This window comes from Haliotis asinina, chromosome 2 (assembly GCF_037392515.1).
Source record: "Haliotis asinina isolate JCU_RB_2024 chromosome 2, JCU_Hal_asi_v2, whole genome shotgun sequence".
NCBI lineage: Eukaryota > Metazoa > Mollusca > Gastropoda > Lepetellida > Haliotidae > Haliotis > Haliotis asinina.
This window is the reverse complement of record NC_090281.1, coordinates 100,974,875-101,000,990: the sequence shown is the minus strand read 5'-3', so window position 1 is coordinate 101,000,990 and position 26,116 is coordinate 100,974,875. Positions and strand designations below refer to the sequence as shown.

General features: G+C 46.4%; 1 protein-coding gene across 1 annotated transcript; it reads left to right on the top strand.

The window, feature by feature from the left end:
- The first annotated feature begins 20,965 nt into the window (after positions 1 to 20,965).
- Positions 20,966 to 22,261, top strand: LOC137272173 (uncharacterized). The gene has a single exon (XM_067804526.1). The coding sequence runs from the start codon at positions 20,966 to 20,968 to the stop codon at positions 22,259 to 22,261; it is 1,296 nt and encodes a 431-aa protein (XP_067660627.1).
- Positions 22,262 to 26,116: the final 3,855 nt, after the last annotated feature.

The following is a 26,116-nucleotide window of genomic DNA, read 5'->3' as shown; positions in this document are numbered from 1 at the left end:
AGGGCCATTACGTCACATTGTGCAAGGTCACTGGCCCATGCACATGTACACACGTAAGATTAGGCGACTTAAGGAGGTGTTAATTGACATGTATTGATAACGTTTGAGAATTAAGGGTCCTGCCCGGAGGGGGGTTTATGATAAGAGGGGATACACCAAATGTTTGCCGAATACATTACATAGACAAAGGGGATAGAATTTCGGTGCACTTTGGACTTATATTGAAACAAATAGATTGTTTGAATAAATGAAGTTTTAAGGAAACCTATTGAAATGATTTAGTCTATGACACATTCATCTGCAGCTGGTAAATAATCTAATTTGCGAAAAAGTAACACATCGTTTCACGTCTTTCACATTGGTGAAAAACTGATAAACCTCTCACTGGTCACCCAAGATAGCACACCTGGCAAAAAATTGTATGATGTCCGCCATTCTGAGTAATTTAGTTAACCAATAATGAGCAATCAATCAATCAACGCAATGGTGGTTAATTCTTTGAAGGGAGGATGTTGTTTTTACACTCGCACTTTACGACAGGGTGTAGTCAGTATGAATTAGAACATCTACACACACTGCCTTTTGACAAATCTGCTAGAGGATAAAAGTAATTAATTAATCAGTGTGTTATCGGTTAATCCTTTGATCGATGTTTGTTTTTGTAACTCAGCTGATAAACCCTCTTGCATCACTTCCATCTACATCTCTCTTGCATCACTTACATCCACATATTACATAACATGCAATACATTTGCCACTTCAGACCTTAATTTATAATGTTGAGTATTTACACCAGACAGGAGAAATGCCAAATGGGAACCTATGTCGAGTAATTTTAGTGGTGTTACCACTATTTATACCCGTTATAAATTCATTAACTGGTCATCCAAAGAATGATGACAAATAACACCTGTAGGTTTACACCATCAAGCGCGAGTTACAGCAAGGAAGATGTAATCTCTGTGTCGCATGCAGCCTGAAAACACCTATGGGCCGAAGCTGTTTTGATGATACCAACGGAACTTCGTTACATAAGGAATACATACTGGCATTTGCTGTGTACTTGGGTAAATAGGTGTAATAAGTTGTTTTTTTTACGTAAGAAAATTTTCAGATTTCTCTACCAAAGGCAAAGCCATCGTTTACGAATTCAAATAAATCAACTGTGTGTTTTTATTATCATAAATAATAAACCAGGGTAGCTACAATAGCTACCAAAATTTACGTATGATATTTGCTATCACAGCTGAACAAACACTCAGAATATAAAGCTTTGCAATCTTTCAGACTGAAACAAATGGCTCGCTACGTGCCTGTAGGCATCATATTTTCACGTAACATGATTAAATATCGAGGATAGAAATAGGATCAAATTGGGTCAGTCACTATACCATCCAAGCATCCGAAAAAAACTACACTGCTGGGACATTTTGTTACGATCAGACAAGGAATAACCTGAATATTTTTAAATAATGGCATATGATGGGCATCCGGCCTCTTGATTGTTTAGGTGAAGAAATTCTGCTAATATGGACAGGAGCCCAGTCCATTTGTCCATCACGGTCGAGGGAGCGGGCGCTGACCAATTTGCAGTTTGGTTTCGTAATTAGACTGTTGGCGAGAAACATTATTCGCTCCGCATCAGTGCCCCTTTAAAGATCACATATACTCTAGGTGGTGCAAATGCATAAATCTCTAATTGACATAGTTATAAATGGAACCTCGTCATTAAAACTGCTCAATTCGATCTTTAATTACCTTAAATCGACCTGTTTGACAACAGTCCACAATTCTCAGCCGCAAACGAAATTTCAACCAATCAGAGCGGCGCGTCTCCGTGACGTAATAGTAGGTATAGATAGGAGGATCTATATACGCAGAATTCATCTACATTTCAGGGGTTAAACTATTTCGTTTACAGGTTTGTACAAACCTGAAATCGCGAAAGCTGTTGTGAAAAATGAAAGCTCTATGTTCTCACAATCGACTATCATTTAGTTTTGTCTCCTGCTTTGCCTAGTTTCCGAGTTACAATCCTTGTTTTCATAGACGATTCGTCAAAATCACTGGGTGTCGCTAGGTTGTAATCCGTGTTAGGTGGTATAAACCTACACGTTATTTGTCATCATTCACTTGATGCTCAGTTAATGAATTTATAACAGCTATAATTAGGGGTAACGCCATTTGGCATTTCTTGTGTCTGGTTCGATCAAAGGATTTACCGATAACACGCTGATTGATTAATTATTTTTATACGGATTTCAATGGGGATTTGTCAAAAGGAAGTGTTTATATATGTTGTACATTTACTAATCTATACTGAATACACTCTGTCGTGTATGTGTCGATGTTAAAACAACACCATGGGGGTGGGGGGTGGGGGGGCGCTCTGGTCATCGGCTAGTGGTGAATTAGATCATGATTTTCATGAGCATTACGTTAACGAAGACAAATGAATTCGTTGATGACGACAAAAGCGTAGTTCAGTTGTTCAAACTTCTTTAGTTGGTTTCACAAGGTGAGCGGACTTCCAGATCAACCCCAGGGCCTTTCCTGCGAATAATCCTGCTCGCGGTCGTCCCTACAAAGACAGTCGGAATGCCGCACTCACACTCACCTTCAGTATAGATGTGAGCATACATGTATATACAGTTTTTAACAAAAATGGACAAGCAAAGATTCAACAATGGACAGATAGAGAAACAATAGTACTTCCTTCTACAGTTGATGTGATAACAGACACAGCCAAGGGGGATGACCAATAAAGGTCATAAATGTCATATCCGGTAATTAATGGGAGTGACAAAGAGGAACAGGGTAGCTGACAAAACAAAGTACTCTTTGTGATAAAGATTAAGAACGCAGATTGAATAATAATAACTAAATCTGGCTACATAGTTTTTGGTCTTTAGAAATATTTGGACATGGCTGTCCTGAAGTAAACACTATAACAAAAGGATTAACCGCCAATACATTGATTGATTGCTCATCATTGGCTAACTAAATTACTTTTTTCAAAGAATGACGCACATTATACAATTAGTTGTCAGGAGTGCTATCTTGGGTGACCAATGAGACCATATAGCAATGTGAAAAACCTGAAACGATACATTTCGTAGAGTAGATTTTTGAAAGACACATCACTTGGAAAATCTGCAAATGAATTATATCTCACTCGTTTTTGTGGATATTGATGGATACATTACTGGTGTACCACCTCACCCTGGCGGGATTTTCAAGATGGCGGCACTTCCGGTCATGTGACCCCCATGGTGACGTTATTGGATTGTTCTAGGATGACGTCATCAGTTGGTGTGTACGGGGTGTGACGTCATTCGATTGTTCTGTGATGACGTCATCCGTTGGTGTGTACGAGGTGTGACGTGGTCCTTAGCAACGGGGGTGTTGCTAAGCAACGGTGGTTTGTGCGCGATCTCGCGGGATCTCGCGAGAGGAAGCGTGTTTCAAGATGGTGGCAGATGAACGGCACGGGACGGGACGAGGGAGTGAGGGAGGGAAGGGAAGGGGGAGAGGGAGGAGAGGGGAGGAGAGGAGAGGAGAGAGGACGACGGCAGCTCATAAAGAAAAGCTGGTTCGAGTGTTAAAAAGCATGTACGTCGAGTTTTCCTTTGGGGAACGTTTGGGGAGGCCCTGAAAAGTGCCGTTGGTATTGTTAGGGGTTGGTTTATGACTGTGGTCCACTGCTGCTGTTGCTGGAGACATCATCGTCCATGGGTTCAACAAACTCCAAGATGCATTGCATGAGAGTGTACATGGTGTCCATGCGTTCTTGAACGAGGATGGTATTGTCATGGAGACGAGTCAGTAGGCGATTGTCTTCCTATTTACTCACTTTCTTCGGCGGTTCACTCGACTGGTTGGTTGGAGCTGAACGTTTCGAGGTCTTGTTTGGGCAGTTCATGCTCTTGTGCTCTTCATTGCCACAGTGACGGCAGGGATGTGGACAGTCGTAACTGCGATGACCTTCGTTTTTACCACAGTTGTAACACGTGTCGTTATCGTGCTTGTTGGTACTGCCGTTGTTGGTCTTCTTTGGGCATATGTAGTAGTATAGGGAATGATAGTCCGAAAACACTTTTCAAAAAACCCCTCTAAAAAGCCTCATTTACTAAATGAGGCTTTGGTGGGACCATTAGCTCTTGCTATTATTGCCCCTACTACAAAGCTACGCCATCACGTTTACCGTGACTTGGCAGGCGGTAACACTGTGCCGTACGGTACGATCAATAATTCTTCTCTTACAAACCCCCTACCCGGCCCACCCCTCAAGTAGTACAAGTTAGGTTCGTCGGCTTTCATATCCACTTTATCTATGTTGTAAGTTTTGACCGACCATATAGGATCGGTGGCTCGCTTACGGCTATCACCCTCGTGTTCCCCCGGCTGGTATAGATACCTCACTAGGGCCCTATCCGGTATCTGTTTCTCCTTACCACGCAATGGAGCGGCCGACTCTGCAACTATTGATTTTAGTTTGATAGCGTCTGCCGGTTTCTTACCGGTGAGACGGGTGACTTCATGGTTGATTGCCGACACCACCTCGGGTAACCTCGTGACCCATTCGGTCGATCGTTTTCCAGGGGTGGTCATCTCCCTAGCATACTGATAGCCGAACAAGCGCTCAGCCAAAGTCCTATTAAATCTCTCAACTATGGCTTGGCTGCGATGGGCTCCGGCCGTGCCACGCCTGACCTTTGTATCGTGTTTGGCTAGCAGTTGTGACACGGCACCCATGAACTCCCGTCCGGGGTCAACTTGCAGCTCTGTTGGCCACGTCAGCGGGCTGCGTTTGTATATACGTTCAAATCCTCTGGCTACCTGGGCCGAATCTTTCGTGGTCAAGGGTTCGGCTTCCTTGTAACGACTGGCTACGTCCACTACGGTTAAGGCATACTTGTACCTCTTATCGTGGGGTAGGAACAGTAGATCTGCCTGGTGAATGCTATTAGGTATGTTAATACCGAACCTCCTTCTAGGTACGTAGCGTGGTGCCGGCAAATAGATCTGCCACAGGGCTTGTTTTTCAAGCCACGCTTTGGCTTCCTCCGGGGGTACTCGCGCTAGTTTAGCTAGCTTATCTACTACGCTAGCTCCTTTCCAGTACCCACGCGGGCTGTAGTAAATAGACTCAAATTGTTTCATGTCCATACGCGTATGTGTTTATCCCATCAATAGCTATCCAACGTTTCGTGTCCATAGGCGATAGGGACGTCTTGTTTATAGTCAGTCCGTATATCTTGTGCCCATCACTTCTAAGTGTGTTCATTTTATGTCTAAAGGTACGGGTCTTGAACAGGGCTTCCTTGAATCTGGCGTGTTTGATGTGTTGTTTCACCACATACTTCTTAACCCCCTTAGCCTTCCGGATCTCGCTATTGTCGGCTTTCAGTATGGAGTACATCTTAGGCCTCAAACCTATGTACTCGGCTATGGGCGTGCCAGCACACTCGTCCTTCATCTTACCTAGGACCTTTTTATTTACCGTACTGTGCATGGCATGGGTCTTAGGGTAGTCGCTGGTGTCGTATAAATCGAGGTGTTTTTTCATGTCCTCGTACACGTCCTCGGTTCGAATCTCCATCAGCAGGGAATCCGTGTCAGTGTACAGCACTTCGCACCTGTCGCCGTACTGTTTCTTGAGCTCGTTGTAGTAAAAGTCGTACATCAGGTGTTTGGATAAATCGAGGATGCTCATCCCCACGTAAACAGGTCGGTTGAATTTTATGTGGCTTTTCTTCATGTGTAGGGCAGCCAGGTCGTCTGTGAATATCTTGCTACGGTTGAATGCCGGACTGGCTATCAATTTCCTGAGCTTGTCTTCCTCACTAGATCTAACCAGCTTCACGGTCACGCGTTTCCTCAGGTTCTCCATAGTCTTACCAAACACCGAGTTGTTCATGAGCTTGTAGAGATTTTTCTCGAAATCACTGGTGGCTTTTTTTCGTAGGTCTGTGTTCATTCTGATGTAGGGCTCCATCCATGGGCTCTGGTCAAACATGAGCACCCTGTGTATTTTGGCCAGCCTCATACCCAACGACAGGTACAGCTGTAGGTTGCGATAGTGAACGATGTACTTGGTCTTATTCATTAAGTTAGGCACGAGTTTTTCAACGTCTGTCACACGACCACCTGACAAGTTATGTTGGTACTCAGACATCCAGTCTGGGTTAACCCTCATACGTTCGGGTGCAAGGGGATAGCTGTTGTGCGATGCGTGTAATGCCTTGGGATACTCTAAGTCAACCTCGAGGATATAACCTTTGTTCGAATCTGGTGCAATGCTCATAACATCAACGTGGGGTACCCATTCGAATCCCCCTGTAGGTAGATACTGGCTCATGGCCCAGCCGTACAGGTTATTTGCGTCGAGGTAGAGAATGTGATTGGTTGGTTTGTTAGGATCGTAACCTTTCACGTATTGATTATTTGCTTTAGCGTATCGTTTGGATGCCATGGAAATCCCACCTCGCAAGCCTTTCTCAATGAATAGGTGCATGTCGTAATCTGTGAGCAATTCTAAATTAACTCCGGTCTTTTTAAGCAAGGCGTCCCACGACAGACCTGGGCTGGTGTAATACCATGCGGGGTCGAGTTTATACTGCTTGAAACATGTCCGCCGAAACGTCTCGAACACGTCGGCTAACAGCAGTACATCTGTCCTCAAGTACAGGTCGTGATAATCGCCCAGGTTCTTACAACCCAGTTTATTCCATACGTTAGTCGTGTGCGAGTAATCATCTCGTGAGACGGACGCCTCATTCAGCTTGCTATAAAAGCAGTCGATAGGAGGTAGTCTGGTCTCGGTGAACTTGACCCAACTATCCATGTACTCATATGGGTACACACCCTTCCTCATAAGCAGGGGTCTAGTCTCGGCGTCTGTGTATCGATCGGTGATAGGGAAGGTATTGTTGGCCTTGACCAGACTGTCGAGTGACGACAGGAGGAATTGAAACGAGTCAATGAACCTAAGTCCGTTTAAGCTGAAGGAGATGTATCTCTCCATGTTGTTGGGGATGCATGATATATTACCATCGATTTTCGCGATGGCCTGCATGATCAAGTGTGAGTCGTACCCTCTCAAGTTGTGAAAGACAACGGGGATGTTTATTGTCTTAGGGTTGATTTTAAGCTTGAGGTTGCACGCGTTGTGAGCGGCGCCTCTATACTTACCAGTTATGTGACAGTGATCTCTCACCGAATCACCGTTAAGCGGTGAGTCACACACGTGACAGTTAGTGCTACTAGCGTGAGCTAGCCTGTCGACTCGGGTCATACGCATGGGAGCGATTCTATACAATGTATTCCTAATAATTTTTTCTTCCTCCTGCAAGCACTTTAGAAACCTTTCAGCCGCGTCAGGACCCCTATACACTACAGGAGCTTTCGTTTCCCCGTCACAACGGACGACGATGTATCCAAAACCGCAGGCTATATGCTCTTGTGTCTTGTGGGTGAAACTCTCACCACTAGGGGGTGTTGGGGATGATTCCCCTACCACCAAGGCTTCGAAGTCGGCGTATATGATATAAGGCACAGACATTTGGTTCTTGTGGTTGTCGAATTTTAGGATATTTTCGCCTTCCTTAGGCATGTCGACTCGTATGGCCGTCTGCCCCACACCTTGGCAATCCTCCCGGTGGGATTCTAATAAATCAGCCCGACTGAAACCGTGTAGGCATCGTACACAAAAGTGTTTTTCCCCAACGTGTTTCGACTGGTCGTGCAACAACCGGCTGAGATTTTTTATCCACGTGTAGTGATACGTTTCACCTCGCTTGATCATGAATAAATTAATAACTTGGCGATCCTTCACCGTGCTGACCCTGTGTACTATTGTTGTGTTACCTTCGTGCCCAAAGACATTTATAGCCAGATTATTCTGTTTTTCTACTTTAGTGATCTGGGATATTGGGGTGGGTTCATCTATACCATCCCAGTTGAGCCCATCGTCCTGTGGATAATTAGAAGGCCTGTTCGGATTAGTGTCAGCTGGAAATAAGGCTGACCTGATAGCTAACCTCAGGCAATCGTTTCCTCTATTCTTAACGTTTACTATGGCTTGTTTGTTCTTATAGTAGGGAGACAAGGCTAGGTATGACCCACCTCTGAACGGCACGTAGTTAGCTATATCTAGATAGACGTTATCGATTTTATCTACAGCCCACCCGGACCCCATGTGCGTGTAGCGTTCTAGGTATTCTCGTATCTGCTGAAAACTATTATCGATTGATGCGTCAATGGTCTCTGCATGTGTGACGACCTCTTGTTTACCTCGGAAGTAAGGTTGAACGTACTCAGTGACCCCTGTGGAGCCCTCCTTATCGAGCGACATTTTCACCGTGATCTGAAACTTGATACTTCCTAGGTTATTTAGTTCCTGGTTGACCTTATCAGCTATCAGAGGCTTGATATCTGTAATGTCTATGTTTCTATCGACGAGCATGCGCCAACCTCTCAAATAGTTGCCTACAGCGCGCTCAGTGCGAACGAACTGCAGGTCAACAGCTCTATTCTGTTGTAATAATTCTACGAGCTGTGGTTTCCTCATACGGGAATACCCGCCTAAACCCAAATCGTGTGCCTCGGTTTTCAGTTGTTTTACAGTGGGAGGTTTTGCTACGGGGGCATGTGATAACAATGCGGTTAACCCGGCTCTCCCCAGGTGTGAATAACCCGTGTGTCCAAGCTGTTTCGCTTGAGCTTTTAACTGTTTTACCGTAGGAGGGACTTCTAAACCTAGTAATCTCAACAATGCTGGCTTCCGCATTCTAGAATACCCGATAACACCTCTCTGTTTTGCGACCCTCTTGAGCTCGCTTACAGTAGACATCGTGTTTACACCTAAGAGAACTAATGTCTAATTGGTTCACAGTAAGGGGAGGTAACTCTTAAGTGGCTATCTTGAGCAGTCGCCTACGTTCTTTTATGTAGCCTTTTTTATTCTCGTATATGAGTTGATGTCTGACTACGTTCGCTCCGTGAGCTTTACATAGACAGTAGTGCCCTTTAACCCCGATACCACACACAGAACACGTGTAGTTAGGACTTCCCATATGGAAACAACAGAACCCCTGATTCCTGCATTTCCTACCACAGGCCTCGGTCTTCCCCATAAGTATATATTCGCATCGGTATGGAGCGGGTCTCATGTTTACTTATATAGGTATTTTAGTTTAATTGCTTCGCAACCAACGCAGTAGCTGCTATACCCAACACTATGAAGCCCAGTTCACGATTCATTTGTCCCTTGGATGGTGTGTAGTACTGAGCGAGTGTGGGTTTATTGAGCGGTTCCAATTGTTTACCAGTTAGTAGATAGTATTCTTTCATTGCTTCATCGACATCGTTGAATGTTTTAATGGCATGGTTTTCACGCTTGAGCTGTTCATTAATAAAATCGATCCTCTGGAGGCGTTTTTTAACGTACTCGTCCTGTGCTCTTTGTAATTTCTCAGTAGCGAGATCGTGTCGCTTCCTTTCTTCCTGTATTTCAGCCGCGTGATCATCTCGTAGTTTTGAGAAGAGGTAATTACTCCCGGAAAATGCCAGGGCATTCACTAACGCCCCACCGACCATCATAGCTATCGTGGCCATCCCTATATTTATTTCATTATATTATCAGGTATTATTCCTTGTTTTACTAGGATGTCTTTTGTGGCCATCGCCATACCAAGGTTCATTATGAGCATGCCCATATCCTGCAGGTTGAAATCTAGCTTGATAGTTGGTTGTTTAAGCACCATTTTAGTCAACCGAGCGTACCCTACGGCTAGACTAGCGACCACTGTGGCGTGGTATGCGTCGTTGACGAACGTTTTCCCCTCAGACATTATGTATATATAAAAATATTTTAAATTATAACATGATATGCGGGTCGACGGTGGGGGTACCCCCCACAGTGGGGGTTACCACCTCAGGTACCACCTCACGTCCCTCACGTGTATATAACCACGAGATAGCCAAGGCAGCAGTTACGCCTACAGCCAACAACAGTCGGGTTGGATTTGTCACTTTATGTTGGTTACACCACCGTTTTTTACCGGCAGCTACTCTCTTAGGATTCTTCTGTCTGGTTACTGTTGAAGTGGTCTCCACCGTCACTGGTTCCTGTGAAGGGGGTACCACCACTGGGGTCTCCTCCTGTGCAGCATCCATCTATACTATTATTATTATTCTTTCTCTCAAATTGGCAATGTTTTGCCGTGATAATCGCCGCCGTCACTGGAGCCAACAACATACCATATTTGTGGTACAGCCCGCAGCTGATAGAGCTCACGGCGTGTTCGATAAAAGGGTCTTTCTCGAGGTCCTCCCACAGGTAAAGTCGGCGCTCTGGTGGAATGGGAAGGAAATGTGACACAATACCGGTGTATATCTGGGTCATAGCCGATCCTATTGTCTTTGTCATTTCTGCTCCGAGCCGGGACTCGTATCTAGCGTACAGCTTATCGATTTCTTCGGCTGACATTTTGTTAATTTTATCCGGAGTGTAGTCTCCAAAGTAATGTTTGGCTTTGCCGCCAACAGCCAACGCCACCAGTTTCTCTCGCTTGGGGGAATCCCCAGTTGGGGAACCCTCCACAGACAATTGTTCGAGCAATTCCTCACACTCCATCTTATAATATAACAAGTAAGATTTAGTTTTAACTATATAATACCCGATACAAACAAAACACAGAGAAATGAAAGTTAAGTTGCACACGACAAATACTTCAAATATCATAGCTATGCTTAGCATTTGCTTAGCTTTGCTTAGCTTTGCTTAGCTTTAGCTTAGCTTTGCTTAGTATACTATATATGCTACTGGTTGGTCGGTCTTTAGAACGAGCTTAGCGTGTTTAGTTTCAGCGAGCTGTTTCTTCACCCGTTCCCGTTCTAATTTACTCATCACATCGTTCTCTCTCAAACACTCCTCAAACGAATCCCTATCCTTGCAGTGAAATAAGGCCACCCATCGCGTCTGCTCCCTGAGGTCTTTCAACACCGAGTTGAACTTCTGCGTTAGCACCCAGACGCTGTGATTTGCATGGCGGCCGGAGAAGGCCAGGTACGATAGCATGTCTCTCTTTTTTGTTATCTCGCGATTAGCGCTGCAGTCGTCCAGTATGAACAGCGTCGGTTCCCCTTTAAATTTCTCGTGAAGAGCTTTCAACCAGTCCTGCAGGCGTGTTCCAGGGTCGATTTTGTGTACGTCCGGGTCTGTCATCACCCAAGGTCGCGCGTACGTTTTATTCATGCTCAGAGTAGGGCATATGATAACGATGTTATCGAACACATCCTTGTAGTAACCCTCCAACATATCCAAGACGAAAACGGTCTTCCCACAGCCAGTCTGCCCGCATATGATAGCGCAGTGTGGGTCAGTGGGTAGTTGTGGGTACCCCTGGGGGGTGTGGGGGTCTCCCCCACTAGTAGATGGCTTGCACGAATCTCCCATTGTCTATATTAAGTTGCGCGTCCATAATAACGTACAGATATAATTTCAACTTACCAGCGGTTTGAGCCTTCTTAGTAATCTGGATGGTTATCCTTCGCTGCCGTTATCTATACGGCGCCCGCTACCGTGCAGTTTATCATCATCCGTGGATCGCATGTCCAACCATAGGGCGTACTTAGTGGTCAGGTATTCACCGATCTGCACGGAGCCGAGGTCCAGGTCCTTTGTTATATAATCCCCCACTGGTAGCTTTTTTATCTCATCCCACTGCTGGTGTGGCCTCATACCATGACTGAACAGCTGGTTGGGCACGCCCTCGATGGTAACTTCCACCTTTTCAATCTCGGGGTTGAAAAACTTCTCGCTGTCCCTCCGGAATGGATCGTAATCCTCCACGGGGACGACCAGTATACCTTTCATCGATCGCGCCGGCACGTTCAGGTTGATATTCCACACAGTGTCGCTCTTATCTCGCACGACTGATCTATGTCTCAGTACGCGATCGTACAGGATAGCCATCTTCCCAGAGTACTGGCTTCGAACCTGCCTGGCCAGCTCCGGGCTAGTGACCATGTCGAACTCCAGAGAGATGTTGTCTATGACATAACTGGCCTCATCACCGTTCGGCGTACGCACTACTTTGCTATAGTCGTTAAACGTGAGCTCGTATTCTAGCCTATCACCCAGCGCGGCCTGGTAAAACGGCGCGTGTCCCGTGAGCAACTCGAAGTCGAGCGGCACGCAGAATCGATTCCCGTATGCTAGAGCGATAGCCTTTTCACCGTCCGATAGCTTGTCTTGCTGGTCTGTCGTGAAGACATACCCTATGCGCGCCCGGGTTGATTTGCTGATACCCTGGTACACATCATTGACTCGTTCTCCCTCGCTTTTCCAGAGATCCTTGTAGCAGTGAAACACGTCGCTGTCGTCGATGCTCAGCACCTCGTTACCGCTGATCTTGACGGTCGTTTTCTTGATGATAGCTCGACCCACGTTCCGCACTAGCTCGCGTTTGTCGTTGTCGGAGGTCAACGTGATATTGAACGCCAGTCGAACAGTGCCTGGTACAATGAGGTCATTCTCACCAAGGTTTGGAAATCTAACCAGCAGAGTTTGATTCTGGTCTATCTTGCTGGGATTGTTGGTGATGGTCACCGACTGTCGCACGGCTCTGGCACCTAATGGCTCTCTCAATTTTCTGAAAGGATCTAATTTTCTACCGTACATTGTTATATAAATGAAATATATTTTTAATACTAATGGATGAAGACATACCTATGGATGATATGTGGGACGATAGTGCCCAGGCATTCAATGATGACCAGGAGACCTCATTCTCGCAAGGTGACGAGCTCCTTAAAGGCGCCGTCGACGATTATTACAACGCAGTTGAAAATAAATCCAAACTCAAGCCGTTGGGAAGGAACTATTCCGATTTTACCCTCAGCAATGGCACGCTGCGTTTGAAGTCTCGCCCGGAGATCGATCTCATGAATAAACGCACTAGAGAACCGCTTGCTTTATCAACATTAGCTGGTAAACATGGAAGTCAGTTGGTCCAAGATGAACTAGGTTTCATAGATTACGGTGGCGCGCGACCTAAGCAGTATCCTCCGAAGTTAGTTCAAGGTCTGGAAGGCATCAGGGACGCCACATCAGATCAAAACATGACTTATGATATTAAAAAGATGTTGGTCGACTACGAGAACGAGCCCTTCCCGGGGCTCGAATTTACCGTTCGGGAACTGAGGGGGTTGGACCTGTTGATGCAAACCATTCGTGGTCAGCTCTGGAAAAGCACAGCCAAAATAAGTGAGATAGACGACCACATCGCCTATGAAAAGAAAAAACTCGGTGAAACTGAGGACGAGTCTATGAAAGCCACCATTGAGGAACGAATACGTAATTTGGAAGATGAAAGGCAGACCTGGTTGGAGACAGCGTCCGGCTACAAAGAAAAGCTTAGATCCCAGGTCAGCCGTATACGGGAAACCATCAATCAAGTCCTCCACCGAGACACCACGTTAGCAGACAGGATTCGGATATTGTTCCGGGAGCAAGGGATCACCATCGCCAGCATTCTGACTGCATTGGGTTTCATTATATCAACCCTGGTGGTGTCACTAACAGGGGGTACTATGGGAGTTCCCTCCACACCTGGCGGCGGCGGAACTCCAAGTGGCGGTGGGGGTGTTAAAGACTGGATTAAAAAACTCGGGGAAGGCCTAGCTAAACTGGCTGGTAAAGCCACCGAAGCCCTTCCCGGCATCCTGGGTAGCATCGTCTCGTGGTTGTTGGGCGCTCTGTCTAAAACTGCCATGTGGCTCAGTCAAAACCTGTGGGCAGCCATCGTCGCCGTGGCGGGTCTGGTGTACGTAGCGGCTAAGAAATCTTTAACCAAATAAGTCCCAAAGTTACCCCACCAACCACTAGGGCCGTTTTATTATCAATATGCTGCTGATAGGGGGGTACCCCCACATGCACATGAGGGTGTGTGGTGGACACATGAACTTTAGGCTCCGGGGGCGGCGCAACTATACCCGTTTCACGTGGTTGGGTGTGTGGGATATGGGGGGCGTTAATATCGGGGTTGATACCCAACTTTTGGTCCGCCGTGGCTATGACTATTTTGTTGTTATAACCCACCACTTTTTTTATTCTCAGTTGCATATCACTCGGAGCCATGTACAACCCCACGCCGAACACGTAATTGACTTTCGATCTGGCGTATTCTAACACGTTTTGGTAGCGTTCGATGGCCCTCGGGAGATCAACTGGAGAATTGATAGCATCCTCAACGTTGGAAACGAATTGTGTCTGAGCGTCGTAAGCAGTTCCCTTACCGAGGATGTTAGAACGCGTCATCGACTGCGCACCCAACAGCGCCCACACGTACGTTCGAATCGAGTCGTTCAAGCGTATTGTACCAGCACGAGTGAATCCTTTCGATGTTTTTGAGATCATTTTAGTCCAGGCTGTAGCTGCATCAGGACTGGTTTGCTTTATACAGCTGACATGGATCTTTTCATTCGTTGTGGGGCCTGTAAATGTATGCCGGTTTGGGTTGTATGAACCATCTTTAGAACCGGCATAATATTTTCCGGACCTGTAGAAGTACACGAGAACTATACCGAGACCATGGTTTACACCAGGAAGGCGAAAGTCTTTATTCGTTGGAATCTCAAACTCCCCACAAACACGTTCATAAGCGCGTCTATCATAGGGGTTATTCGTCATACTCCACGCTTTATCTTGGGGAAGAGGAGCACTTATTTCCTTCAATATTCGTCTCGTTTGATAATAAATATGAAACAAAATAACCGCCTTACTCAGTTCGTCTATACCGTAGTCTGGTTTCACACCCGACCCCGTCGTCGCACACCACACAGCAAAGTTGAGTTGGTTCTGCCAAAACTGCATTGGGTTTTGATTCCAGTTTACCACCGCCTGCGCGTTATTAACGGACACGACATACTTTTCAAAGATATCAATAAAGGTTGTTTTAAACCCAGTACCATCTGCATTCACCACGATTTTCAAGTGTGCTAAATCCATATTATAATTTATAATTCATATATTATAATATGTACATAACACTTCCAGGAATAACGAGCGGTGAGGCCGTTCAGCTGACGCACGCGATCGATAACACGTCAGGTCAACTCGAAGTCGCACTCTGCGATATCACCTACCTACCACAATGGACTAACATTAATAACAACAACAATAAGCTGTTCGTCAGTGGAACTCGCAGCCAGATAACTGACGGCTACTACAGCGTGTGCTCTCTAAACGACGAGGTCTTCAAACCCCTGGGAGCCGAACTCAAGATGAACGACTCAAACGGCACAGTGGTGTTAATCAACAACGGAAGAACCTCCTTGAGGCTCGGCCGACCATTAGCAAGGATGCTCGGTATGTCTCCTGACGAGATAAAACCAACAACAACCGTCACAGGCACGAAGTTACCCGACCTAGTACCGTACCGAGAGCTGTACATTCATCTCGGTCAGGTGAGCACAACGTATAACATTCAAGGAGGCCACCCTTCCACTATATTGAGAGCAGTGCCGGTGAAAACTGAGAAATTCAACGACGGTAGAACCGAGTCGTTTTCACCACGGCAGTATAAGAGATTAACCCAGGGCAACATACCTGAGCTGACAATATCGGTGTTAGATATAAATCATAATCCTGTAAATATAGGATACCTCAGCTTAACACTTCATGTAACATGACCAGCGCACAAGGACCCGGAGTGAAAAAATGCGTCAATATCGGGATCTCCGACCTCGGAGACACGCGTGGTTTCGACGCTCCCGGAGTAGATGGTAAAACGTACGCCTTGCAACTGAAAAACAACATTTACAAACGCGTTGAAGTCTCCTCCGGTGGAGCCCTAAGCGATGTAGTAGATACCACAGGAGCAACAGTCAACACTAAGTACGCCCTCGTCAACACCGGAGATGACAACTGGAGAATATACCCATCGTTCGGAGGTAAACTGTTCGACTTAGACGATGTTGAGAGAACTACCATCAAAAAGAACCGGCCATATAAGCTCGTCTTCACTGAAGATGACAAGTGGGTGTTGTTAACCGATTACGGCAACTACTGGTTTCTCAATATTAAGCTCTTCTCCCCCTACGTGTTCACTGATAACAAAGACCACTACCTAAACAAAGTCGTGAACGATGGATTCCTGCTCGTGGCTTACGTCCCAACTCAGAGACGTAGCGTAGTCGTCAGCCCAATCAGCAATTCACCACTCCACATGCTATCGAGTAAAACGGGCATACAAAACGTGGCATTACAGTTGGTGTCTGAATTCGAAGGCGTGGTCAAGATACTAGATGGTATACCATCAAACACAACACTGATCATCAAAGTCTACCTAGGGGAATCATCGGGGGGTAACGTCGAGATCGTGAAGGGGGTCAAACTAGGGTGGGAGAAACGGCACAAGGATCAAGTTTGCAACGTTTACGTGCGGGTGGGTGCCGGCTCCAACACCAGTCTGCAGGGTGTCAACGTGATCGTGGAAAACAAGATATCACTAACCAAGATCTTCCTACCTAACAACATACACTTTATTGGTATGAATTTAATCCCTGAATTATTAACAGAAAACCTGTTGGAAATTATATAATAATATTATAATAATGACTAGTCATCATCCCAACACTACGCTTAACGACCTAGGAGACACGGAGGGATTCGATCAACCTGGTGAGGAAGATGAATTATACATCCTACACTTCAAAGACAACGTGTACAGACGGGTGCCGTTACCAGATTTAAAAGAGCCCAAATGGCTGATCAACTTAACACTCACCTCACCTTATATCACATTAAACGAACATAGGACTATCGCTAAGATTAGGAACAACGGCATCTGGCCCGGGGATTTCATTCCGGATAGTATAGCCATAGGAACTAGTAATACCGAAAAAAATAGGTTAAGGAGTGAAGTAAAAAATAAATTAACATTTAGCAATTATCCTGCTAACTTAAGGCCTGATATATACACCCCTTTCACACTCATCATAGAAGTCTTATTTACGTTTTTACAACATGAAAACATATCAAGAGTACACCAAATTTTACCCGGGGTGTCAATACACTGGTTTGACGAACACACAAAAAAATATTGTCGTATTGTTATACAACAGGATACCCACGGGGGTCCTATAAACCGCTTAATAAACCTCAGTGGGGTTTTTATTACAACAGGAAATTCTATTAGCCTCTCACCTATTACCCTGACTAGTAATCTAGACCTTATAGACTTCAAATTAATTGATAGAATATTAACTGAACCCCAATTAAAATATCTTTCAAAATATATATTATAGGATGGGTCTGTACCCAGTCGTAGAGGAAGTAGCGAAGACGTTGGAAACCGTAGATGGGTTCCGCTTGAGGCAGTTATGTGATGTGAAACGCCAACTAGAACAAGACCGTGACACGCGGAAAGCTCTATGTAAAAAGTACAATAGAGCTTTCAATATCGTGGACGGGGCTGACACTACCCTTATGGCAACCAGCATGGGACTAGGGGCGGCAGGCGTTGGGTTGTTAACCACCATCGTGGCTGCACCTATAGTGTTAGGTATTGAAATAACGGCTGGGGTGACAGGGTTGGTAGGGTTGGCGCTTAAGTTAGTATCACGCAGACTTAATCGTAAGGCATTGAAACACGATGAGATCAGGGTTCTGGCCGAAGCAAAGCTGAACACAGTTAGTGAGCGTATTTCCACGGCACTCTCTGACAGTAAGATCTCAGAAGAGGAGTTTCGTTCAATCCTATCTGAACTCACAAAATATAACGGAATGAAACAAGATATTCGGTCCAAGTCTCGTAAGTCTGCTATCAGCGAGGATGAGAAAAAAAAGTACATAGAACAGGGGATACAAAAAGCCCAACAAGCCTTTATTACGAACACCAAAGAGATCATAGGCGGTTCACGTTAAACTGTTTCATCGAGGTAAACGTGACATAGGGGCGATAGCCGTAAGCGAGCCACCGATCCTATATGGTCGGTCAAAACTTACAACATAGATAAAGTGGATATGAAAGCCGACGAACCTAACTTGTACTACTTGAGGGGTGGGCCGGGTAGGGGGTTTGTAAGAGAAGAATTATTGATCGTACCGTACGGCACAGTGTTACCGCCTGCCAAGTCACGGTAAACGTGATGGCGTAGCTTTGTAGTAGGGGCAATAATAGCAAGAGCTAATGGTCCCACCAAAGCCTCATTTAGTAAATGAGGCTTTTTAGAGGGGTTTTTTGAAAAGTGTTTTCGGACTATCATTCCCTATACTACTTATGTAATGGCGATTCCCTTGAACACCACACTTGATGAACTTGAACTTGAAGCAGAAGAACAGGAAGAGGAGCCTGCGCCCTACCAGTTGGAGTCGGCACCCAAAAGAATGCTCAAGAAGTTCCGGACAGCCACCCATTGGTTCAAGCTCCAGTTCAACGCAGCTTGGCTACAGTGTCTCCAACCCGAAGATTTACCCGTCGTTCTCTGAGAACAGTTCGACGCCGTTTTGTTAGAGCTGAGAGAACGCGTGAATGGCCATGATGGTGATCGGGTCGGGAGAACACCCCACCCTGGATTTCGACATCCGAATCCCGTTACATCGCATGGACGAGCTCCAGGGAGAGGACATTTTGACTCCAGTAGAAAAAGCTCAACAAAGCAACCGTGAGTTGAACATCGATGACAGCATGGACATTTTCTTGCTCCACGTTGACGATCCTGAACGCATGGGCGAGGGATACGGGCGACCCAGACACATTGTGGGCTTAAACACTTTCCTAGAAAAGAAACAATGCATCGTTCAAATCAAGAATGAAAACGATCCACTCTGTTTTGCTCGTGCCCTCGTCGTGGCCAGCCACCATGTCCACAAACCGGATCCCGTGACGAAGAAATGGACCAAGGAATGGAAGTGCCTATGCGACCATCGGAGCCCAGTTCAGCTGAAAGCAGTCAAGGCCTTATTTCGACAACTAAAGATCCCCGAAGGGCCGTATGTGCGTGCAGGGCATGCCACGTGGGAGACGTTTAGTCAACGTTTGACTCCTTATTATCAAGTCAAAATCTACTTCCAAGATACCATGAATTGTCTCCTGTACAAGAGCGAGGTGCCTCAACCGACCAAGATCCTACACTTGTATTACCACCACCAACATTATGACGTTATCACGTCCATGACGGCTTTCACAGGTTATAACTATTATTGTGAAACCTGTGACCAAGGATACGACCACCCGCAAGATCATCGCTGCACTCGGGAATTTTGTTGTTCCTGGTGCCAGTGTCTTGAATTCTGTGGTGACGTGGACAACGAAGGGCTCTCCTGCCTTCAATGCGGAGGATGGTTTCGCAACCAATACTGTTTTCAACGCCATCAAACAGCCTCTGCCAAGCATCCCAGCACTTGCTCCACCATTCACACTTGTCGTCACTGCTATGCCAGAGTGAACGTGAGAAAAATCCAGGGGATGGCCCACCACAAGTGTGGCACGAATCGCGATTGCAAGATCTGTAAAGAGCCCTTGGAACCAAACCACCAGTGCTACATGCCCATCATCGAATCAACCAAACACAATGAAGAAGAAGATTATGAAAACAGTGATGAAGACAAAGAACGACAACAGCGCCAGTTTATCTTTTTTGACTTTGAATGTACTCAAGATCAAGGTACACATGTTCCCAACTTGTGTGTTGTCCATCTGGGATGCGGCAAATGTATTTCCGAGGCCTCCAATGAACTTTGTGAAAAGTGTCCATGGCGCAAAGAAGAAGAAGGACCTAGCCACATGAAAGTGTTTCGAGGGGCGACCACCTTGAATGACATGGGCGACTGGCTGCTCAGTCTGCCTGAAAAGAAAACCACAAAGGAATGGAAGGCACCATCATCATCAAACCGCCAACCCTCGAAACGCTCCAAACCACCCTCTCCAGATGATGTGGAACAAGAAGACGATGACAAAGAACAAGAAGAAAAGGAAGACCTTGCCATTGATGATGATGACGTCATCGTCATTGCGCACAATTACCGTGGGTACGATGGACACTTGTGAAAACACCCCAGATCATCCAACGGGGGAATCTGATCTTACAAATGAATGCCTCGTCTTCAAGGATTCCCTCAATTATCTCACGATGCCTCTCAAACAGTTTCCCAAAACGTTTGGGCTGACAGAACTCAAGAAAGAATACTTTCCTCATTTCTTCAACGCTAACCAAGGATATGTGGGTCCTTATCCTCCCGTGTCCACCTACGATCCTGACAGCATGTTTCATGCTGAATGCAAAGCTTTCTTAGCCTTTTATGACGCACGCGTGGCTGAAGGAACTGTCTTCAATTTGGATGAAGAATTGTTGAGTTACTGCCAGAGTGACGTCGACATTTTGCGTCGAGGCTGCGCTGCCTTCCGCCACATGTTCATCCAAAAGAATGACTTGGACCCTTTCTACGAAACCATGACTTTACCCATGGCTTGCATGCGCAACTTCCAAAAACTGTTTTTGGAGCCCCGCACCATCGCCATCATACCGCCTTAAGGTTATCATCCACAGCGTCGGTACTCTGTTCAGTGTCTCCACTGGCTCAACTGGATCATGCATCAACGTCCTGGCCTCCACATTCAACATGCTCGTAGCGGCAGCGAGGTCGACTTCGACTGTGCTGATGGCAGTCACTACACGGTGGACGGCTACAACGCTAACACACGCACTGTGTATGAATATTTGGGCTGTTTCTGGCATGGATGTACGTGCTGTTACAAGATGGGGCGATGTGAACCTCACAGTACCATGGACACAGCACCCTGGGAGTGATTCCATCATACGATGTACCAACTGGCCGTGTTACAGCAACATCCGGACATCGATCATGTGGTGACCCAGTGGGAATGCGATTTTCGGAAAGAACAGAAAGAAAACGAAGATCTCAGAACATTCCTGACCACTCTGCAAGGCCCTCATGCCTGCATGCCTGACCCCAGTTATGCTTTCTTTGGATCCCAGGGATGCTTTCTTTGGAGGACGCACCAACGCTACCAAGTTATACTACCAAGCCAAGGAAGAGGAAGACATCATATACATGAATGTGTGTTCGCTGTACCCTTACATCTGCAAGTATGGTACTTACCACGTCCAGGACAAGTTGTTATTTACTCTGTGTTGTACTTGTGCGGAACAAGAGTTTGCTGGTTCCTGTCCCCACGGTGACGAAGACCAAGCACGGGTGGGTACCTATGTCAGCAAGGAGCTTCAGTATACTGTTCAAGACTGCGGTTATCAAGTGCTTCATATCTTTGAGGCTTGGCACTTTAACAGTCTCACCACCTACGACCCTGACACGCAAGAGGGAGGATTGTTTGCCAAGTATGTAAACAATATCTTCAAGATCAAGCAAGAGGCCAGCGGATACCCTGAAGGCTGTACAGACCCAGACGCCTACATCAGAGAGATTCAACAAAAAGAGAGCGTCACCTTTGATCGTGCTCACATCTGCAAAAACCCCGGGCTGCGGGCCCTAGCTAAAGCTTGCCTGAACAACCACTGGGGCAAGTTTGGTCAATGTGTTGGGTTTGACAAGGCAGAGTACATCAGTTCAGCGGAGAGGTACTTTGCCCTTCTCCGAGACGAACGGTGCCTAATGAAGGACATCCATGTTGTCAATGAGGACCTCATACGCGTCACGTATGAACATCAACCAGAATTTCACAACCCGCATCCTGCTCACAATGTGGTCATTGCTGCATGGGTGACAGCACAAGCCCGTCTCAAGCTCTACTCCTATCTGAAACCTTTGGATCGACGCATCCTCTATTTTGATATGGACAGCATCATCTACATTCATAGTCCCCTTTGTTACAACCCTCCCCTCGGAGACACCTTGGGAGAACTCACCGATGAGCTGGGAGGAATCAACAGTAATCAAATCTTTGTCTCAGAAGGACCGAAGAACTACGGGTACAAGCTACGCCAACCACAACCAGACGGTACCACGGCTGTCAGCAAGGTTCGAGGTTATACTCTCAAGCACAGAGCAAGCCAGTGCGTTCACTTTGACAGCATGAAGAAGCTGGTGTGTCAACGGGATGAAGTCACCATCACAGTCCCCTATCCACGTCGGATCATTCGGACGGGACTCTGCCAGAACAACACCTTGCTGTCCAAGGACACCAGGAAAGTGTACCGCATGGTGTACACCAAGCGAAGAGTAATTTACGATTCCGAAGGCATGCCCGTGGAAACACTGCCTTATGGTTAAAAGGACGAGTGACTATTCCTGTGGACTCAACATGGGGACTGTTGTTGCTGATCATTCATGGACAAGAAAACTGATGATACTGTATATATGGTTTGTTTGTTTATCAAGAGTAATAAAACACCATGTTATGTATTGATATTCATGTGTGTCATGTCGTTTGTCTTCAGGGTTAGACCTGGTGGAGTCCATGGTCACCCTTTTATTATTATTTTGTTAGGCACAGACCTGGTGGAGTACATGGTCGCACACCCCCTAGCACCTCATTGCCCAAATCCTGTCACGTGTCATGAAGTCACGTGTCATGAAGTCACGTGCCATGAAGTCACGTGCAATGAAGTCACGTGTCATAAAGACCTCCCCAACTCAACTCCTCATTCAGACTTTAGTTGTCAGACAGAACACACACCTCTTTATTTAAATCTGTTGCCCCCCCAAGCCAAAAGCAAAAGGATGCAGTCCATCCACCGTGATAGACTCAGGACAAATCGCTTCAGTCTCGTAGTAGCCATCAAAGATGTCGGAGCTGTGGTCGACAAATTGGTGGAGTTTAAACTCCTTACCATCTTCATGAAGGCTGACATCATGGAGGTACCACAAACCTCCTACAACCGGATCAGAGCTTTATTAGATGTCCTGCCCCGGCGAGGACCCCAAGCTTACACCCTCTTTTGCAAGGCTTTGAAGTAATGTGATGAGACAGAAGCCATGGCACTGTTGGGAGTAGAGACTCCCAGAGAGACTCCCAGAGAAACACCCGTAGAGAGACCCCGGGAGAGACTTCACCCAGTTACAGAAAACTGACTCTGCAGGATGCTTGGGATCATCATAGAAGGCTGACATTATGGAGTCAGGGACTTACAGAGACGGCCGAGTGACGTCATCGAAGGTCATGACGTCATCGCATGTGTGTATATAAATAAGTATTTCTGTGAGACTTGTCATTCATCATCATCATCATGTTGTTCATGTTGCTGTGTGTGATCGCCACGTATCTGGAAGAAAGACACTTCTTAGAACAGTTCAGAGAAGCGGTGCAAGAGGCTGTGCAGAAGCAACAGGCTCGTGACGCCATGCGTGACGTCATAGCACGTGCAGCTGTGGGCTATAAAAACTCGGGATCCATCGAGACGTCTTCAGTCGTACCAGTTCAGTCAGTATGGCAGCATCTCCACGTCAGCACAGTAAGTATGGTTTCCTTTGAAGACGCAACACAAGACCTGACTGTTGAGGCACCAAGACGTGTTCACCAAGATTACCAATCCATGTTTGCCTGTGGATGAACGTCTGAATTACTTGATGAAATGCAATGGAAGTGGGACATTGGCAGCTCGCATCTTGTTGAACTGGCAGTCCTACCTGCAGGAGGAACAGAAGCGACAACACCCAACTCGTCGCCAAAAGAAACCTCAAAGGAAACCTTAAAGGAAACCTCAAAGGAAACCTCAGGGGCGTCGTCACTCCAAGAAAGAAGGGCAAAGGGAAAACAGCCCCAGGGGCAACCTTGACCTGCATGGTGTTAAGAAGTCAGAACAACAAGAAGACAACGGCATTACCCCTACTTCCTCCATCAGCGCTACCATAATTAGAGGTATCCCATCCTTATCCTCGTCAGTTCCATGGTAGACGCAGCAGCAGCAGGAACATCATGTCTGCCCGTTTGAAACGTCACAAAGAAGCGCTCTGTCATGTGTGTAGTCCTACAACAACACCAGCCATGCGACAGGCTATTTTGAAACATGCTCCATCTGAACTGATTCAAGCCTTCTGCGAATGTGTGGTGAATTTGTATGGAGGTAACATTCCTATGACAGCACAGCAACGACATCGTTTACAAAAGCATGGATGCATACGTTGATGAAAAAGAAAGTGTCTGTGGTGAAGAAACGCAAACTGTTACAACAGAAAGACAGGGGATTGGGTCTCTTGTCTGCCTTGGCATCGGTGGTGGGTCCTTTGGTGTCTGGTCTGTTGGGGCGATCATAAATACAGGGATCCTCTTGGATTGGGGTTAGTTGACTCTGCACCATGATGAAGCATGCAAGGAAGATGGTGATGGTCCCAGAAGAGGTATGGCAAAGTCTGCAAGACGAAAAACGACAATGCCATTTGCTCAAGTCCAACCTGTTGGAACAGAAACAGTTACACACGCTTCACGATACGGATATCCTCATTCGTGATGGCACGGTTCCCTTGAGGGACAGAGAGCAGCAGTATAACACCTTGTTGCAATAGATTTTGGCGATTCAAGACAAAGCAGCCGCAGCAGCAACAGCAACAACAGCACGACGCACCAGCAACACGCAATCATTGAACGGAATCACCACCACCAGGGAGGAAGGAACAACACCCATCGGGAAAGGAGGGACTCCCCTCCTAGCTCCCCGTAACTACGGTTTACTTACTGAGTCACACTCTTGCCTGTGTAGAGGTCACCTAGCAGTCTTAAGTCATCCTAAGCATGGAGAGCGTGAAGCCAGTTCCAGAGTCACTGACTCATGTTCTTTGATTCTTCTGTTTCGGAACACTCCTCCTCCTCCTCCTCGGATCTCATTCTGAATGAAGTGGTACAAACGATTCCTAAAATGCTAAAAGGCAAGGCCAGTTGATGGCATGGATACAAGCCCATCCTGACTTGGGTTGGAATGAAAACGGTCAATTCGTTGTGGAAGGGGAACCCATGCCTGGGACTCACATGGCGGATCTCATCAATGATCTGGTTCGACAACGTTCTGGAACGTTCTGGCTCAGTATCTCGCTTCCAGCAACGTCCCTCATGAACTGATAGGCAACCCTCTCGGATGGTCCTGGATGATGAAAACGAAAGGGGCCACACAGCAACAGCACCCGCCTCCCACTCCCGTGAAATGTCAGGCAGAAGGTACCTCCTTGTTTGTGACACCACCCCAATCCAACGTGGAACCCAAGAAGAAGAAGAAGAAAGAAGCTGCACCACCGCTCAAGGCAGAGACTCCCTCTTCCCCTGTGAACCGAGTTCGTCAATGGATTCATTTTTAATCATAAAAGAGAGCAGAGGGTGGCATCAACAACAGTGTTAACATGAGACGTCCAAAGAGAAACAACAACAACAACAGCGGCAAGTCATCCTCCTCTTTGTCGCCTGCCTGGGCAAGATGGCTTCACCATACCTATTACGATCCCAAACATCCAGCAGGCTATGGAGGGTGGCGTGGTTTGTGGCAAGCAGCAGTAAAACAGCAAGCAGTGGGATCCTAGAAGGGGAGGACCCAGAAGGGAAAACCACACTCATGCAACTTCAGGTTCGACAATGGTTGAAAACCCAGGACATGTACACCTTGCACAAACCCGTTCGGCAGTCCTTTTCCAGGGATCATTACCGTGTGGGCGGTGTGGATGAATTGTGGCAAGCCAATTTGAGTAACCTCCTAGCCTATCAGAAAGAGAACCAAGGTTATCGGTATCTGCTGTGTGTCATCGATATCTTCTCCAAAATGGCTTGGGTGCAACCCATGAAGGCCAAGAACGGCACCACATTCATCGAAGCCTTTCAACGAATCATGAAACAAGCTGAAGGACGTGTGCCCTCCATGTTACAGACGGACAAAGGGACCGAATTTGTCAATAAACCTTTCCAAGCCTTCCTCAAGAAACATGACATCCATTTCTACTCCAGCCAAAACCCAGAAACCAAAGCCTCAGTGGTGGAACGTTTTCAAAGAACGTTGAAAAAACGTATGTGGCGTTATTTCACCCAACATGGAACACGTCACTACCACAAGGCTTTACCCCAGCTGATGCATGCCTACAATCGTCGACTTCATCATATGATTGGACAACGACCCGTGGATGTGCATCCCAACAACCCTTACGACGAAA

Coding starts and splice junctions, on each gene's coding strand:
- LOC137272173 (XM_067804526.1), top strand. CDS start 20,966: ATGCCTGCATGCCTGACCCCAGTTATGCTTTCTTTGGATCCCAGGGAT.